The sequence below is a fragment of the Xyrauchen texanus genome, chromosome 20 (assembly GCF_025860055.1).
Source record: "Xyrauchen texanus isolate HMW12.3.18 chromosome 20, RBS_HiC_50CHRs, whole genome shotgun sequence".
NCBI classification, from domain to species: Eukaryota; Metazoa; Chordata; class Actinopteri; order Cypriniformes; family Catostomidae; genus Xyrauchen; species Xyrauchen texanus.
This window is the reverse complement of record NC_068295.1, coordinates 14,276,006-14,295,821: the sequence shown is the minus strand read 5'-3', so window position 1 is coordinate 14,295,821 and position 19,816 is coordinate 14,276,006. Positions and strand designations below refer to the sequence as shown.

Genomic DNA, 19,816 nt, shown 5'->3' with positions numbered 1-19,816 from the left:
CCAAGCTCTGAAATATACAGTGAGGTCCGATTGTGGTATTCTGGACTCTGCCTGTCCAATTGGTCCTGTTGATAATAGAAACTGTGAACGACCTGTGAATCCTCGTGCCGCTGCCAGGTAACCACCAAGCTCGAAAACTTGGGATCAGGAGTGAATATACAGTCCAGTGCAGCTGGACAATCCCGGATTGCCACCAAATGCTTATGTGGGACTCTCACCTCAAAAGAGGCTGGAAGAAGGCAGAAATAATTATTGACAGTTACTTGTTGATGAAACAAAACCTATATGCACTTCCACAATTATCCACTTCAAATCATGGAGCAACATCATTACAAGAAGAAAAAATGTGTAAATATAACTTGATTAGTTGTCATTTTTAACGTTGTGTTTCATTTTGTACCCTGCAGGGACAGCTCTCTTGGGCTAGTGTCACAAACACCCTTCGACTATAAAGTCACAGTGTAGTTCACCCAAAAGTGAAAATTCTTATTTGTGTTTAATTAAAAAACAAACAAAACAAAATACCCTGTTCAATACAAGTTAAGCTCAATCAACAGCATTTGTGGCATAATGTTGATTATCACAAAAATGTATTGCAACATGTCTCTCCTTTTCTTTAAAAAAAGCACAAATATTGATTACAGTGAGGCATTCACAATGGAAGTGAATGGGGCTAACACGTACATTTTAAAATACTCACTGTTTCAAAAGTCAAGTAAAGGGAAAAAGACATCAACATTATACACGCTAACACGATTTTATTGTGATAAAACCGCCTACCGTTTCTGTGTAAAGATTTTACAACTTTTTTGACAGAAAAATTAATGCAAGTGCTTTTATACAATTATAAGCTTCATATTTCCCCTTTAAAACCCTTAAATAATGGTCCCGTTAATTTCCATTGTAAGTGCCTCTGTCACGATTCACTGTTGTCTGCCCTGTGTTTCTCCCCTGTCATCTGTTCCCAGACTACACTTCCCATAATTCCCTGCTCTCATCACTGCCAGCTGTCCCTCATTGTTCCTCACCTGTGTTTAATTTTCTCATTAGTCTTTGTGTATTTAATGCCCTGATTTCTGTTCAGTATTGTCAGTTGTTGAATGTAGTTGAATGTATTTGACCTACCGTGCCCGTGCCCATTTATGTTTTGTTTCCCATCGTGGATGTCTTATTTGTTCCCTGTGTTTTTGTGTATTCTGAGTTACACGGTTCATCTTTTGTTTTCATTAAAAGCTGCATGTAAGAGGGTTGAAAATGTTCATGAAAAATTGTCAAATGAAACAAATGTGACTATAACTTTGTCTCATTTCCTTTCCATAATTTTGGCCCCAATGTCAGTTTTTAGCATTTTGGTTTTGCAGTCTTGATTCATGTAGATACATGGCGAGGACATAATTACACATTTGCAAGTTTGCCGGACATCATCATGTATGGGCTTCAAATAATAAAGGTTTATTTGAAAGTATATCAGACAGCCACTGTAGGCCTACGGTATATATATATATATATATATATATATATATATATATATATATATATATTATTAACAATGTTAACAAATAATAAACAAGTTACAAACAGAATAAACAGTAACAAACAGAATAAACAGTTAGAACTAGTCAGTCACCGATTCTCGATGCCCAATCCAAGTAACAATGTTGCTACCAAACATTCAAAAGCGCTCTTTAGTTTCTACTAAATTGTAACATGGCGTGCCTTATTAGTATTGCATCGAATGAAATGGTTCGTGCCACACTGTTTTCAATTAAAATGACTGCTAATTGGGTTAAGCGATCATTACTCATGTTGGAACTAATGTATGTCTTTATCAGCTTTAGCTTGCTGAATGATCTCTCCGCAGAGGCAACTGTCATAGGCATTGTCAGGAAAACTCTCAGGGCTGTTACATTTGGAAAAAACAAATCAGGGTTCTCCTGTAGGAGGAAATTTAATTTATCCAGAGCCTTTTCATGACCCCTAAGTAGACGGCTCGCTGGGTAAATTTCCTGAATGATATCCCTTGAAACATCATTGGTAGCTAGGGCATATCTTGTCACTGATTCCTCCAACTCAGCTTTTGTCATGTGTTCCATTTTAAAAATGAACTTAAACTTTTTGGACACAAGCTGAAGATTGCAAAATCTGTCAGACAACTCCTGAATTACTGTGTCAACAATTGCATTGAAAACCATGCACCTAAAATGGGTCTCAGGTTCCTGTTCATAATGGCCACTGCTGGAATCATCACCATGAAATCTCTTTTGCTTTCTGAAACGTCTCTCTCTAAACTCAGGGGAAGCATCCATCTCAATGGCTATTCGGCGTTTAATGTCAAGGGATTTTTGAAAGCCCTCCACTCTATACTTAAGCAAGAATTCTTTAAGAGAGTCTATCATTCTAATGGCAGTGTCCATCGAGATGTTCACTGCTTGCATTGCCTTGCTGACATAGGTGATCTCTGACAATAGATCATACCAAACCAGGAGGCACATGAGGAACTCCATGCTGACAATCTCGCCAGACAGCGACTTTGCCTCTGAGACAGTTTTGCCGTCTTTTTCCACTTCCTCAAGCTTTTCCAAAGCATCAAGAATCCCCCCTAACTGGAAACGTACAGCTTTGACGGCGTCTATTTTTGCTTCCCACCTGGTATCACTCAGAGGCTTCAGTGTTATGTCCACAAATTCTTTCAGAATATCCCACCTCTTCACAGAAGCCGAAAAAATGGTGTACAGTCTTTGGAGAGTGCCAAAAAAGGTTAGACACATTCTGTTTGATGATGCAGCATCACATAACAGGAGATTCAGACTGTGGCTACAGCAGGGGATAAATAGTGCCTCAGGAAACTTCTGCTGCACCAATGCTTGCACACCCTTGTGTATACCCCTCATATTTGAGCCATTGTCATAGCTCTGCTCCCTACAGTTAGCCAACTCCAACCCCAGGTTATCCAGCACCCCAGTCAGTGTTTCTGTGAGGCCTTTACCAGTTGTGTCCTTCATGACTGTGAAGCCAACAAAAGACTCATTGATGGTGGCATTCTTCTTGTCGTCTGTATGAACATACCGGATTATTATGGAGGCCTGCTCCTGCTTTGAAAAGTCAGGTGTGCAATCCAACTCCACTGCAAAGTACTTGGAGGCTTTGACCTGGGCACAAATTTGACCAAGTACACATTCTGAAATTGAATCTAAAAATTCATTTTGAGTGCACCAGGTCAGATATCCTGTGGTTTCTTTAGAAGCTACCTTCCTAAGATGCTCTGCTAGTGTGACATCATATCGTGCTATGACCTCAAGGACACCCAGGAAATTTCCATTTTTAGGATCTCCTAACTTAGCATTCTTCCCCCTTAGTGGCAAGTTCCTTTCTGCAAGGAAGAGTATGCAGTCAATCACTCTCGTTAACACACTTCTCCAGTGTGCCTTTTCAGCATCTATGGCTCTTTGCAATGTTCTGTCAATAGTTTTACCAAGGCGTAAGCGTGATGCTAATTCTTTCCACAACAGATAAGCATTGATGTGATCACCACTGGTTTCATGGTGCTGCAGTGTTTTTGAAAGACACTGCCAGTTATTGTACCCCACCACAAAGCGTGTATCTTTTTCTCCATTGGACATTGAACGAAAACAGTATGCTTTGGAAAAACACCTTCTACTCTTGTCTGATCTTGGATACGGCCCATCAGGACATTTCTGTGGGCCATTCTTAACCATACACTGCCTAAATGAGTCCCCAATCTGGTGTGGTGGTGGCCAGTTAGATGGATCTTCTGAGTAATGCCTTGTTTCAGCCCTCTCCTCTTCACCTCTCTGTTCCATATTCTCTTCCACCTCATCTTCACCTCTCTGTTCCATATTCTCTTCCACCTCATCTTCACCTCTCTGTTCCATATTCTCTTCCACCTCATCTTCACCTCCCTTTTCCACATTCTACTCCAATTCCTCCTCAGTGGTGAGTGGCTTTCCATATCTGTCTGCACTAATTTTTACCCAAAAAGGACACAGTGAATAGGTTGGTCAACATAACTTCAAACCATACTGGACATTTAGTTTTGTGTAGTCTAACTAATATAACTCCTACCTGATGTCATCACTGGTCTCCTCTATACTTGATGCCATCGCCGACATCATGTCAGTCTCTTTTACCCCTTGCCTGTGTTCTTCTCCACTAAGACATTGTCAAACAAACATTATGTAATAGATTTTCTATATTACTTTTTCCATATCAATAATATTAATAAATTAATCTGTTGGTATCAAGTGGCTCCCTCTACACTTCCACCTAATGTTAGACCTACCTGTTGCCTTCCCCTGTCTTTCCTGATCCACCATCCTCACACCTGAAAGAAATGAACTCACTGTTAAATAAAGCAGCCTAAAATAAATTCTTAAATCAGCCTAGTGATGGCATCATATAAGACAACTATTATGCAGTAAGGTTGTGCTGCTGTTGAAATTACATTAACATTTTGGATTTTAAAAAGTATAAATTTGGCACACACACACACAAATATATATATATAGAGTAATTACAGGGTCACATCACTCTCTCCCTTTAAAGGTCTGTGCTATATATATATGTATACACACACACACACACACACACACACACACACACACACACACACACATAGCACAGATTTTTAAAGAGAGAGATAGAGAGAGATGTGACCCTTCCATAGGGTTTAACCAAAATCTAAATGTAAATATCAGCAACATTATTTTGCATTAAGTTAGCAAACACTTGCCAGTCTGTTAACATTAATATTTCCAAGCCTCCAAATTTGCTAGCAAATCTATGCATGATTCCATGGTAAACCAGAGATATTGCATTAGTTGTTTACCAGATTCTTGTCATTTATGCTACCTTATATTTTTCAGTTTTCAGCTCAGCAACCTCGGTTTTGCATATTCTAAGCTAGCTAGCTACATATTCTGGCTGCTACATTCCCAGTCTTAGCAAACGCTAGCAAGTCTGTTAACATTAATATTTGCAAGCTTCCAAGCACAGACGTCACAAATAAATCCTACCTGTTGCCTTTCACCATCCACTTATTAAGCTGCTGTCGTATCTCTTGACATGCAATCTCCTTTTCCCTCTTTCTTTTTCTGTTTCTAGCCCGCGACAGCTTTTTTGCTTTATCCATCTTTGAGTTTTAACGACAACTCACTCCTGCTGCTCACTCAGCGCTCGCGTCGCGATATTACCCTTCTGTCAAAATAAATTCTATGATGGAATCTTATGAGGGCGCCGGCGCCTACTCTAGCCTGTTAGTCCTCTAAAATTTATATAACTTTTTTTATATTTAACTTATATAACTTTTATATAAATTTTATATAAATTTATAAAACTTATATAAATTAGAATTTTTTTTCGTTTTTTTTTTTTTTACGATCGCTTTGGCGTCCCCATGGTGCGGCGCCCCTATGCGCCGCATATAGCGCATACCCACTGGTTTGATAAAATCACGGCCATTAGATGAATAAAGATTGATATACGTAGACGTATCCAAAGACTTCAACTTGTTTTTTTCTGAACGCGCAGTAATGCCAAAGTCCCTAGTTGCGTTCCATATAGAAGTGATCAAGTGATTCCCTTCGAAGACTTTCCACTGTGAGAGCTTTGGAGGAGGGCTAAGAGTTGCTGGGCTCAAAATGGTCATTCGGAAGTCACTTTTTAAGTATTTTTTTATTGGAAATTCTGTTAGAAGAGATCTTACAGCTTGAGTACCATGTTTGTTTTGGAGAGTGATTAATCCCATTTGGACGCAGCACCACCTATGCATAAATATTACAGTCTCGTCGTTTACTCACACTAATGCCATCCCAGATGTGTATGACTTTTTCTGCTGAACACAAATTAAGATTGTTATAATACCTCAGCTCTGTTGGTCCTTAAAATGCAAATTAATGGTGGCCAGAAATCTGAAGTTCTAAAAAGCAAATAAAAGCAGCATAAAAGTAACCCATAAAACTCCAGCGGTATGGATTACTCTTATTCTGCTTTTATCTGCTTCTAGGACCTTCAGATTTCCGGCCACCATACTTGCACTGAAAGGTCCACAGAGCTGAAATATTCTTCTAAAAATCCTTGTTTGTATTCTGTAGGAGAAAGAAGTCATACTCGTCTGGAACAACATGAGGGTTTGACACGAACAGTAAAACGGTGAACCTCTAATGAACAGTGATTAAGACCCAAGGCATAAGCGAACTAAGTGGCTGCTTAGTGCCCCCGTGGCCACCAGGGGGCCACCAATATCGCATGAAATGACAGCGTGAATGTTTTTTTATTGCAAATTTTTTTTGGGGGTGGGGGGGTATATTATGTCAATGGACAATGGTAATTATACAAAAACGTAACATTAAACGCAATATTATGTTAACGGGCTACAGGATGCAAGCACAGTCAGACAGTTAGCTGATTGAAGAGGCAGCTGCATTGCAGCAAAACAGTAATGTCACAAAATAGGACATATCACTCTGGTGCAGAGAAAAGGAAAAAGAAGAAAACAGAAGAAGAGGAAAAAACAGTAAGATAAAGGTATGTTAATTAGCTAGGCTTTGTTGCGATCTAATGTTAGCTGGCTAGTTAGTTATCAGTTTAGGAAACTTCAGGGTTGTTTAAACATCTGTAATAGCCTTGACATCGTAATATATTAGAATACAACATATTACTTAGCTAGTTTTAGATAAAAGTTTTTGTCTTCTGTGTAAAAATAACTTGTTCCTGGGTATATTTTTCTGTAATAAAAATAAGCTTCTGTTCCATAAACGTGGTACTGACAACAGCTTAACATTATTTACATAAGCCTATAACATTTTGGGGTGTTTGCTATTATATTCCCGTATCATTATGCCTCAATTAGCTAGTTATAAGAGTAGGTATACAGATGGCTTGCTGCTGTTTATAATAATTTATGTTGTTTAAATATTCTGTTCTGTCAACTATGTACTCTTATGAAACTTCCTTAGAAGCACTGTTAAAATATTTAGGAGGTGGGGCACAACCAATGCCACCTGCCCCAAGTGCCAGTGCTAAAGCTGATGAGGAAACAGCAGGAGAGTTTTCAACAATCCCAGATAAATATATCTATATGGATAAACCATGCGTTTTCTGAAAACCTTCAGAACTGACAGACAGTTGCATTACCTTCTAATATGACATCTAACATGGCTTTCTTTATAATAATAATAATTATTATTATTATTATTATCAGCTTTCATCAGGTCCATCCTCTGCAGGAGAGCATTTACCTGCACTTGCATCCACTGATCCTACTGCTCTTTCCATGTCTGTTTCAACCTCAGCATATGTGGCATGTAAGTTAATAGCACAGCAGCCTTTGCTCAGTTTACTGTAGAATATCCTGAGATTAATATTTCTAATTATAATTATTAATGTAATGCTGTTTATCTTAAGTTATTTTACTTGTAGTTGATTGTTCTGCACTTTTGCACATTGCTATTTTTTTAACCAAAAGCAATTAAAGTGGTTAACTTGTTGTAGTAAATGCATTGTCTTTTGGTTTATTTTGCTACTTTTCTGTACACCACATTAAGTATGCCAATTAGTACTGTAAGACTTTGAATATTAATATGCAAATTAACACCTGACCATTCTTGTGTGTTTGCCATTACAATTAAAAACTGTAGAAGGGTAGAAACATGCCAGGCAGACATTGGTATGATGTAAGCAACGCAGCTACAAATAATAAAATTGATAATGGGTTAGCTTTATAGTGTGCGTAATCATGCATTGACAATAGTCAATCGTATTGGTGGCACCGAGGGGCGCCCAAATCAAATTCTGATTAGGCCCCCATAAAGGCTTGGGCCGGCCCTGGATTAAGGGTTCATAAAACAATAAAAAAAATAAGTCTGCACAGTGCAGTAAGGGAATAGAGTACGTCTTCACAGTAGCCTACTATTACAGTATTGCTCCACAATTTATTCAAAAACGTTATTCAACGTTTCGACCTATCAGGTATTTATCGGGCAAACCCCTGTAATGACATTATCAGATTACCTGACCACAAGAAGTCACTTGATTTATAAACATACAGTAAATAATAAGAAATAATAAGAAATATGGTAATTTACGTTCACATTACTTTATACATATGTGTAAAAATTAACAGGCCTTACCCCTTCGTTTAAGTTTTAGGCAGGACAATGTACTTCAATGTGTAATAATTTGATTTGCTTTAAATTGGGTTCTATTCTTCTTATTATTTGGTCAGTTGCATGCTACGTTGACATGTTACGTCAGTGAACTGATCGGTGCATTTCAGGCCATGCCATTATTCAGCGCTGTCACAGGGAAAACTGTGAAGCTCATCAGTCACGGAGCTAATTAATATTAGTCCTATGATTTTATATGAACGATTCACTAGTAGTTATTCTTAATAAAACAATAATACGTGTTTCCAACTAGACTATATTGTCTCACACATTGTGTTAATAGACAAAAACTATTGAAACCCCCTCCCTCGGAGCTCACATTGGAATAACCCATATCTCATACTGACTGGAAACACGTGGTTGTATTTTTTAGAGACTGCAATGAGAGCCACATTTGCCGGCTTGTCATGTAGAGAAACATATCCATCTTTATGGGTGCATTGTTAAAGACAGTGATACATTATATAAAACGTTTAAAAATAAAGTATAGACAGTTGTTGTCTCGTCAGATTGGAACGGAAAGGCCCCTCAACCTGTTCGGCTGGCAGGTAAGCCTGTGCTTGGAAATCTTCCTGTAGATCAACGTATATTTTATTTTTAATCTATATAATTCACAAGCGAGGGGCAAAGACATATGCATAGAACTTTACTGGTATTCTAAACATTTCGAAAATGTCCTAAGTTGCTTTTAAAGTAAGCTAATTGCCACGTTGCATATTGGCTTTAACATTGCTTATTGCACAGCAGTGAATAATAGAGAGTAACTTCCATTGACTCTCACGTATCTTGTTAATATACAGGCTCTCAGTTGTTTGATATGAGTCTGTTCGATATCGGTACTGGGGCATCAGTTCAAAGTGGGCTTTAAAAAAAAAAAAAATTGTTATTTTTATTTGTAGTTCACTTTAGGGCCTCACAGCGGCGCTGCTGCTCTATTAATTTAGTGTGTATCCTGTAATTCAGCATATTATCTTGATTGATTTCACACTTAAGCCCTCTTTAAAAGAATAAAACTCAGACACCTTAAAGGTGCAATATGTAACAATTTTTATGTAATATTCTCCCTTTTTTTTTGCCAACGTGTGGAACGGCTTGTAACGCAACTAAACAAATGTTGCCTACTAAAGCCTGTAGACTGATTTTCATGCGAAGGGAGCAGGTCGTTGTGCTGGGAAAATCCAAAGGATGTGATGTTTTCTGCACACTTCTGAGAGCCTTGACTCCGCTATTCAACAGTGACAGCTGTCTGCAACACTAGGTAACATTATCTTAGATATGGTATCCAGCAAATGTCTGGCTCCCAGCACAACAATGACTCCTACACAAACTCAAAGAGTAAGCACAAAAAAAAAAAATTATCTACTTGATCCCATCTGGCTATCAGGAACGTGATCGTAGTCAAGCGAAAACTAGATTGAACTTCGCCAGGGCATTTGATTTCTGGAGTGACCTTCGTTCATTTTTGAGGATCAGAACCGCCCCTGTGTAGGCATTCTTCTTGTTGGATAGGTAAGCTTACATAACTGCAAAGCATGTGAATTATACTACCATAAGGATTTATCCGTGTAATTTTAGATAAACTACAATAACACATGAAATTAATGCGAGACAATGTTCAAGATAATGCAAAATGACAATATTGTCATCATCCACCAAATGTAGCTAACAGCAGTTGATAAAGCTGGCTAGCTAGCTAATGCTGACATAGACTATCGTATAAATGCAGTCAATGTATCATGCAAACAAAAGTGATTACTTCAAACTACAGTATTGCATAGCCAGACCTATATCCACCTATAGCCCTGTTCCAGCACTGAAGAATCAAATATAATATACAGTCTCAAAGTTTGTAGTAATACAATAATAACTGTGTAATTTTAATTATGCTACCTCATCTGTCGCATGATGCCGGTGAATCACGTTGTCTCTTTGTACGTTATGTCATTGTTTTGGATGCTCACTCGCTCGTGTCTCCATGTAGTGTGTGCACGAGCAACAGGTAGCTAGCTGGCTGCAGTTCATTTAATGGCCACAGGTGTCATTAATAATAAGGGTTTCTGAATCTTACATACTGCACCTTTAAAGTGAGCCAAGTGAAAAAGGAGCCAGTTCTTTCTGCAATCACATTGTCCGTGGCCTTAAAGGTGGGTTCAGATCACTTTTTGTGCCACATTACCTGTAACTGGTTGGTCCATTTTGCATTCACACTGTCTCACTAGTGGTGTTTTTGTGGAACTAAGTCCACTTTTAAAATATAATAGTGTTGATAATTATAATTATTATTATTAGATGTATAATTTTAAGCGCTAGCATAATACACAATGTCCACATTATATGCACACTATACTCACAATATACATGCAATACTTCATGCATCACACAGTGTACAATATGCACAAGTGCTTGAATTGCTGCAGAATGCTTACAAATTACAAAGTGTGTGTAACATTTCTACAGTTGAAGTCAGAAGTTTACATGCACTTAGGTTAAAGTCTAACCACTCCACAGATTTAATATTAGCAAACTATAGTTTTGGCAAGTTGTTTAGCACATTTATTTTGTGCATGAAATGAGTAATTTTTCTAACAATTGTTTACAGACAGATTGTTTCACTTTTAATTGACTATATCACAATTCCAGTGAGTTAGAAATGTACATACACTAAGTTAACTGTGCCTTTAAGTAGCTTGGAAAATTTCCAAAAATGATGTCAAGCCTTTAGACAATTAGCCAATTAGCTTCTGATAGGAGGTGTACTGAACTGAAGGTTGTACCTCTGGATGTAGTTCAAGGCCTACCTTCAAACTCAGTGACTCTTTGGTTGACATCATGGGTAAATCTAAAGAAATCAGCCAAGACCTCAGAAAAAAATTGTGGACCTTGACAAGTCTGGTTCATCCTTGGGAGCAATTCCCAAATGCCTGAAGATACCTTGTTCATCTGTACAAAAAATTAGTACGCAAGTATTAACACCATGGGGCCACGCAGCCATCATACCGCTCAGGAAGGAGACTCATTCTGTCTCCTAGAGATTAATATAGTTTGGTGCGAAAAGTGCAAATCAATCCCAGAACAACAGTAAAAGACATCGTGAAGATGCTGGAGGAAACAGGTAGACACGTATCTATATCCACAGTAAAACAAGTCCTATATTGGCATAACGTGAAAGGCTGCTCAGCAAGGAAGAAGCCACTGCTCAAAAACCACCATAAAATGCCAGACAAAAGTTTGCAAGTGCACTTGGGGACAAAGATCTTCTTCTCTTTTTGGAGATATGTCCTCTTGTCTAATGAAACTGTTTGGCCATAATGACCATAGTTATGTTTGGAGGAAAAAGGGTGAGGAAAATTGTGTGGATATATTGATTCAAAAGACGTCAGCCAGGAAGTGAAAGCTCGGTCGAAATGGGTCTCCAAAATGGACAATGACCCCAAGCATACCTTCAAATTGTGGCTTAAGGAGAACAAAGTCATGGTATTGGAGTGGCCATCACAAAGCCCTGACCTCAGTCCGAATAAAAATTTGTGGGCAGAACTGAAATGCATGTGCGAGCAAGGAGACCTACAAACCTGACTCCATTACACCAGCTCTGTTTGGGGGAATGGGCCAAAATTCCAGCAACTTATTGTGAGAAGCTTGTGGATGGCTACCCAAAATATTTGACCCAAGTTAAACAATTTAAAGGCAATGCTACCAAATTCTAACAAATGTGTATGTAAACTTCTGACCCATTGGGAATGTAATGAAAGAAATAAAAGCTGAAATAAATAATTCTCTCAGCTATTATTCTGACATTTTGGATTCTTAAAATAAAGTAGCGGTCCTAACTAAGCTAAGACAGGGAATGATTTCTATGATTAAATGTCAAGATTTGTGTAAAACTGCGTTTAAATGTATTTGTCTAAGGTGTATGTAAACTTCTGACTTCAACTGTATGTATGTAATGGGATATGTCTGACTAAACTAGGCTAGACTGGCATAAAGTTTTAAGTAAATCTAATGCCACTGAAAACTTTCAATGTTACCTCTAAGGATACTCTCATGTGTAGCGCTACCTAGGATTCACTCTGTGTTCTCTCATGTCTTTTTACATGGAGTTAGGGAACATTCTTTGTGTTGTGTGAGCTGATTGGTCATCACCATGAGAAAGTGTAAGAATTGTGGGGGGACGGACATCGATGTTGACCAGGCCCGAGGTGATGCTGTGTGCATGGGCTGTGGCTCTGTGCTGGAGGACAACATCATCGTTTCTGAGGTAACCTTTGTGGAGAACAGTGGAGGAGGATCATCCGCCGTTGGCCAGTTTGTCTCCAATCAATGTGAGTGAAACTTCATCTACAACACACATAGATAATTTTCCCTGGACCGAAATAGATTGAATTAAGCTGTTCATGTTTAATCAAGGTAATAATTTATAGCAGCTATAAAAAAAAAATAAAAAAAACCCAAAGGGGTCAATTGTTTGGTATCATTTTAAAGAAAACTTTTACATTTTTTTAATGATATAGATTATGACTAAGTACGAGACTCTCAAGAAGCTGCTGAAAAAAATCACAAAAAAAAGAAATATGACTTGAGCCAAAAATGTTTTGTGTTGATACAACAAAGCAATCAAAAGTATCAAAGCATTACAAAAATAATTTATCGTAGTGTCCAAAAAATTCTCCCAAGTGTCTAAAAGGCTCTCCAAACAAATAAAACATAATAATGGTACATAAGAACTTATGACACATGCAAATACAACAATGTATAAAGAAATGTTCTCCTTCCAAATCATGCAGGCATGAGTAACAAGATCTTATTCAGTTCCATTCTGTGACATTTGAGCCATCATTGAGTCTGTGTCATGTACTTGGTGCCATCACCTGGTGGCCATATATAATTAGAGTGAATGATCCTCTCTGCCCATGTTTGGATGATTTCCAGTTGCTGTGATTTGAATCATATGTTTGGTTTAGAGTTCCATGATGCTGGACAACATACTACATAATTTCTGATTAAGTCATCTGTTCCAGGAAATCTAACGTCTTTTTAGCCAGATAGCACATTATGTTCTCTGTACACATTTTGCTTCATGTGGATTATCTAATGATCTATGCATCCAGTTTACTTGATTTATGGGAATCCCCTCCTCAAATAATGGTATGTGATATTTTATGTTCTTGTTTATTTTTCGTGAATTTCTAAGCGAAAACACGGCATATAAGCAACACTGTTTACAAGTAACATGTTTGTCAAATACATTCAGTTATCTACTACTCACTATATATTGGTTTTATATATATATATATATATATATATATATATATATATATATATATATATATATATATATATATATATATATATATATTATATATATTATATAACCAAGCAGGCTGGTTGTATTCTACTCTTTGAGGAATTTCCAATGACAGATGGCTTTTTGATCATTTTGATGTTTTACCGATTACAATCATATATACAGTGCAGAATTATTAAAAATGATAACTGAACACTTATGATTTATCTGCAACTTTCAAATCACTTGTTCAATTTTGGTCATTATGCCTAAATGCATTGTAAAGTACAGTTTCTAATCTTTAAAAAGACATTTGTTTTGTGTTGGTCAAGACTAGTTATTAATATTTTGATAATTCTTTTTTTTCTTGGCAGGCCAGGTATTAAAGGGTTTAAAGTTTATTCCTAAATCTGGCCTGCAAAAATTATTTTCACTCTCTGAATTTTGGATTGGCCTTTAATGTTATTCTGTAGTTTTCTTAAAGGATTGTGACACAGTAGTATATTAATAATAAATTACCATAATCCCAAAGAGTTTGGCTACATAAAGTACAGGATACACTCAGGATACGTACAGGATCACTCTAAACAATATCTATATACAGTATTTGCACCACTGTATATAGCTAAAATCGTGGTTGTCAAAACACTTATGTTTCTGTACTAACAGTTTAACCAGCCGCCAATGAAGAACACCACCTGTACTTTGTGACACCCAAGTAATTTGAGTTGGGAAACCTGCTTAAGAGAAAGTAATATATTATTGTGTCCCTGAGAAGATCGGAATAAAAAGCACACAGACAGGAGCTATATGGTTTATCTTCTTTTTATGGTTTCTGTCACTTTCCTTCTCTGTCTTCTCATGTTGTGTTACATAGGGATTTACATATGTATATACAGTATTTGTTGAGTTACTATCTCAAATGTACATACAGTGGCATTATTTGATAGGGTTACTCAGAACCTTGACTAAAAAGTATGATTTCAAACAGTTCCTGTTTCTTTTCCTCTTTACTGTAAATGATCACAAAATAATATATATATATATAAAAAAAAAAGAAAATATTATTCAGAAATTAATTTTTTGGGTTTTCCCTTTTAAACAGTTCAAGGAATTTGTGTTAAGAAATTGCTTGGAATTTTTTTAATGACTTAGTATAATAAATCAAAGGTGGGGTTGTTGGTTTATAATCAATACAGAATTAGTGTAATTAGCAACAAATATCCAAGTTCCAGTTACTTCTCAAGACTGCATTTCTTGAACTGCAGTACTGTCTTTGACCAGCAGAGAGCTGTCGAGTATTTCCCCCATCTAGACACGAGCTTCTTTTTGTTTTTTTTTTTACCCCTGTAGTAATATGATTTTTTATAGAAGTTACATTTTACTTTTAATATAGCAAGTCTTTAATTTAAAAACTTTAATTTGTATATATGTGTTATTTTTACCTTCTGTTAATATGATCTGTTATAATTATTAGGATATCTACTTTAGCAGTACTCTAAAGTTTATTTATAATAGATATTTTATTCATGCTCTTGTAATATTTCAGCTGATTTGTATTTAGGAAAGGAATATTGGTCTTATGACTTGCAATAATGAAAAGACGCTGCTTTTAAACTTGTTTGAGAAACAGTAATTAGAACAAGATAGGTCTATAAATCCAAACACAAAACATACAGTTATGGCCAAAATGATTGGCACCATTGGTAAATGTGAGAAAGAAGGCTGTGAAAAATGTCTTTATTGTTTATCCTTTTGATCTTTCATTCAAAATATTCACAAAAATACATCCTCTAATGGATATCAAAAAATTGCCAACACAACACAAGTTTTTATAAGAAACAAATATTTTTGTCAAACATATGTGTGGCTCAATTATTGGCACTCTTTTATTCAATACTTTGTGCAACCACTCTTTGCCAAGATTGCTGTTGAGTCTTCTCCTATAATGCCTAATGAGGTTGGAGAACACATGGCAAGGGATCTGAGACCATTCCTCCATACAGAATCTCTCTAGGTCCTTCAAATTCTAAGGGCCTGGACACTCCTCTTCAGTTCAAGGGTTTCAGGTCAGGAGACTGGGATGGCCATGGCAGAACCTTGATTTTGTGTTCAGTGAACCATTTCTGTGTTGATTTTGATGTGTGTTTTGGATCATTGTCTTGCTGGAAGATCCATCCAGGGCCCATTTTTAGCTTGATGGCTGAGGCTGTCAGGTTTAGATTTTTTTATCTTTTGGTATTTGATGGAGTCCATGATGCCATGTATCCGAACAAGATGTCCAGGACTTTGGGATAAAATCAGCCCCACAACATTAAAGATCACCACCATATGTAACCGTGGCCATGAGGTACTTTTCCATGCGGCTACCTCTGTGTGCACCAAACCCATCTCAGAAAATGGTTTGAGTTCCAGGGCTGAGAAAGAATGTTATAAGTATCATTGCTAACACTGTTCTCTACAGAGAAATACTAAACCGTACATTTTACAAGGTAATGATTCTGAATGTGTCGGAAAAACCAGCAAGGAGACCGTCTGAACATTTTGTTAATTTGTAGATAGAAATGCACATTAGGGTTGTGCCGACAGATGATGATATTGGGGATTGACGATGGTCAGAGTTATTGCCAATAGCTGATGCCTTTGTGTCAAGACAATATTTGGCTCATTTCCCATGTATTAAATAATTATTATTATTATTAGGCTATTATTATTAAATTAATATGACAAATAATTTGCTCAGTGGCACACAGACACTCACTTTAAGAAAGACTTTATTATATTATTAAGAATAGATGACAGAAAAGCAGTCTATGCGCTTGCAAGTTTTTTTTAGGTGTTTCAGTCTCGTGGAACACGCGCATGTAAAAGTTTCTCACTCTTTCTTTCTGTCTTCTGATTTTTTGTTGCAAGAACAGTATCATCTATGAGTGCTGCAAATGACCTCAGACATCTCAGAAGGTGCTTTGAGTTCAGTTCACTTTATTTCCACAGAGCAGTTTATTGTGACCAACTCTGCAGCCTATACATCTGCGAATTGAAACATAAATTAATGCAATAACACGTTCACGTTCACCTTCATATTTTTATTTTTTTATCACTATTTTAATTGCTTTTTTTATTTCGTTTGGAGTGCATTTTGAATGTAGAAATATATTAAGTTTTTCTTTTTTAAAATAAATTAATATAATTTTCAAGGCAAAATCACTAAAGCAAGAATATTCACCAATCCCTCAGCCCGGAGGTTGCCGATGTAATTGGATATTGAAGAAAAAATAAAGTTGCTCTTGCAGGAAGTTTTGATTCCATTCTTTATTCATGGCAGTGTTTTTGGGCAGAATTGTGAGAGAGCCCACTCCCTTGGATGAAAAGCAACCCCACACATGTATGGTCTCAGGATGGTTCACTGTTGGCACGACACATGACTCATGGTAGCGTTCACCTTTTCTTCACCGGACTATTGATTTTCCAGATGTCCCTAACAGTCGGAAGGGGGCTCAATCAAGAGAAAATAACTTTGCACCAGTCTTCTGCTGTCCAATCCTTGTACTTCCTGCAGAATTTCAGTCTGTCATTGATATTTTTCTTGGAGAGAAGTGGCTTCTTTGCTGCCCTTCTTGACACAAGGCCATTGTCCAAAAGTCTTCGCCTCACTGTGTGTGCAGATGCATTCACACCAACCTGCTGCCAATATTGAGCAAGCTCTGCACTGGTGGTGACACGATTCTGTAGCTGACTCCTCCGGAGGAGATGGTCCTGGCACTTGCTAGACACTCTGGGACTTCCTGAAGCCATCTTCACTGCAATTGAACCTCCCTTCTTGAAGTTCTTGATGATCCGGTAAATGGTTCTTTCAGGTGCAATATTCTTTACAGCAATTTGCTTGCATGCGAGTCCATTTTAATGCAAAGCGATGATGGCTGCATGTCTTCTTTTAGAGGTAACCATTTGCTAACAAGAACACAATGATTTGAAGCACTTCTTCCCTCCTGTTATATTAATCAGTCTGCTCTTATAATCCAATCAGAAGGTGCTTTCCCAGGTGCTGCTATATGATTAGTGAAATGATGTTAGCTGGTCATTTTGTGCCAGGGCCAAAAAACAGTGAAATTTTGGTTTTTGTGATAGTTAATTTTTTTTTGGCCAATGAAGCTTTTTGCAATTATTTAAAATGCATCTGATTACTCTCACAATAATATAGAAACAATGCAAATCAACACCACAACAACTGAAGCAGAAAACTTTGCAAAACAACATTTATGTATCTGTATTGGGACACCTACACACATTACACCTACAGGAGATTTTATGACATCCCATTCTAAATCCATAGGCATTAATATCGAGTTGGTCCCCCCTTTGCAGCTATAACAGCTTCCACTTTTCTGGGAAGGCTTTCTACAAGATATTGTAGTGTGTCTGTTGGATTTTTTGCCAATTCTTCCAGAAGAGCATTTGTGAGGATAGACACTGATGTTGGATGAGAGGGCCTGGCTTGCAATCTCTGTTCTAGTTCATCCCAAAGGTGTTCGATAGGGTTGAGGTCAGGGCTCTGTGCGGGCCAGTCAAGTTCTTCCACACCAAACTCCTCCAACCATGCTTTTGTGGACCTTGCTTTGTGCACGGGGGCACAGTCATGCTGGAACAGAAAAGGGCCTTCCCCAAACTGTTTCCACAACGTTAGAAGTATAGAATTTTCCAAAATGTCTTGGTAAGCTGTGGCATTAACATTTCCCTTCAGTGGAACTAAGGGACCTAGGCCAACCCCAGAAAAACAACCCCATATCATTATCCTTCCTCCACCAAACTTTACAGTTGGCACAATGCAGGTAGGAAACGTTCTCCTGGTATTCGTCAAACCCAGACTCATCCATGCGACTGCCAGATAGAGAAGAGTGATTTGTCACTCCACAGAACATGTTTCCACTGCTCCATAGTCGAGTGGCTACGTGCTTTACACCACTCCATCTGACACTTGGCATTGTGCTTGGTGATGTAAAGCTTTCATACAGCCGCTCGACCATGGAAACCCATGCCATGAAGCTCCCGGCACACGGTTTTTGTGCTGATGTTAATGCCAGAGGATGTTTGGAACACTGGTGCATTGGTGACTTTTACGCACTATGGCCCTCAGCACTCGGCGACCCCACTCTGTAACTTTACGTGGTCTGCCACTTTGTGGATGAGAAGCTGTGGTTCCTAAATGCTTCCACTTTGCAATAATACCACTTAAAGTTGATCTTGGAATATCTAGGAATGAAGAAATTTCACGAACTGACTTTTTGCAATGGTGGCAACCTATTACAGTACCACGCTCTAATTCAGTGAGCTCTTTAGAATCACCCATTCTTTCACAAATGTTTGTAAAGGCAGTCTGCATGGCTAGGTGCTTGATTTTATACACCTGTGGCAATGGGACTGAATGAAACCTTAATTCCATGATTATGAGGTGTGGTAGTGTATATATATCATGGAGGGAGGAACAAAAAAAATGTATTCACACACGTGATGCATTTTCCCTGACAATAAAATGCCCGACCGGTGGAGAATGCACAGATGAAGTAGGTTCTTTGCCAGAGAGATGTTGACAACTGTTGTAAAACTACACACATTTTAATTGCACTTATTTTTTTTTCCAGTTTAATTTTTGTTAAAATAAATAAAAAAATAAAGTCCTAAGTTTTAAATCAAAGTGTGTTGCTTTATTGTGTAGGCTTAACCCTAAACCTGATTAATGAAAATGACCCCATAGTACCACATAGCGTCCAACCAGCGGTAATACCGTTGTTCGTCGTTTTTATGTGGAAACCAACCGACCAATCAAAACTTAGTCGACCAAGACTCTTCTCATCGACTAAACTTTGGTCGACTATCAGCAGGCATCCCTAGATTTATTTGAATTTTTTTTATGAAAGCTCATAAGAATAAAAAATAAATACAGATTTTTTTACTGCTTTCTTTGCTCATATTTACCAAGTGTACCAATATTTTGGTCCACAACTGTATTTCTGTATAAGATATGCTTAGTGACTTTTCTTCATAATCCAGTCCTAATGTAATATATAATATTTTGTTGTTGCAGCATCTGGAAATGTTCCATCATTAGGAGGAAACTTCCACACTGGTGTAGGGAGAGAGTCCAGAGCTGCCACACTACAGAAAGGTGAGTTTTCATAAATATGCTCTTTATTTGGCATTCATTAAGTTATACAACATTCATAACATCTTCATATACCCTTCATCACTGTAAAAAAGCAGACATCAACCATAAATAGACCTACATAAACTTTTTATGACAAACTTAAGGTATCTTTATAGCATTCATATGACTTTCATTCTGTTCTTCTAGAGC

General features: G+C 37.5%; 1 protein-coding gene and 1 long non-coding RNA gene across 4 annotated transcripts in view; one reads left to right on the top strand and one right to left on the bottom strand.

The window, feature by feature from the left end:
- Window positions 1-3,911: 3,911 nt before the first annotated feature.
- On the bottom strand, window positions 3,912-5,132 carry LOC127660660 (uncharacterized). Its single transcript, XR_007972665.1, has 3 exons — window positions 5,034-5,132; window positions 4,301-4,342; window positions 3,912-4,170 (listed from the first exon to the last, which is right to left on the bottom strand). It is a non-coding gene; the product is annotated as an uncharacterized LOC127660660 (long non-coding RNA).
- A 3,421-nt stretch (window positions 5,133-8,553) lies between these two features.
- Window positions 8,554-19,816, top strand: part of brf1a (BRF1 RNA polymerase III transcription initiation factor subunit a) — a 70,434-nt gene continuing 59,171 nt past the window's right edge. Inside the window, exons 1-4 of one of the 3 annotated variants that reach the window (XM_052150987.1) lie at window positions 8,554-8,731; window positions 9,311-9,441; window positions 12,281-12,502; window positions 19,547-19,627. In XM_052150987.1, coding sequence (XP_052006947.1) covers window positions 12,325-12,502; window positions 19,547-19,627 — 259 coding nt within the window. In that variant the 5' untranslated portion in view covers window positions 8,554-8,731; window positions 9,311-9,441; window positions 12,281-12,324. The remainder of the gene's footprint in view (window positions 8,732-9,310; window positions 9,442-12,280; window positions 12,503-19,546; window positions 19,628-19,816) is intronic. The other 2 variants (XM_052150988.1, XM_052150986.1) reach the window with 2 other exon arrangements.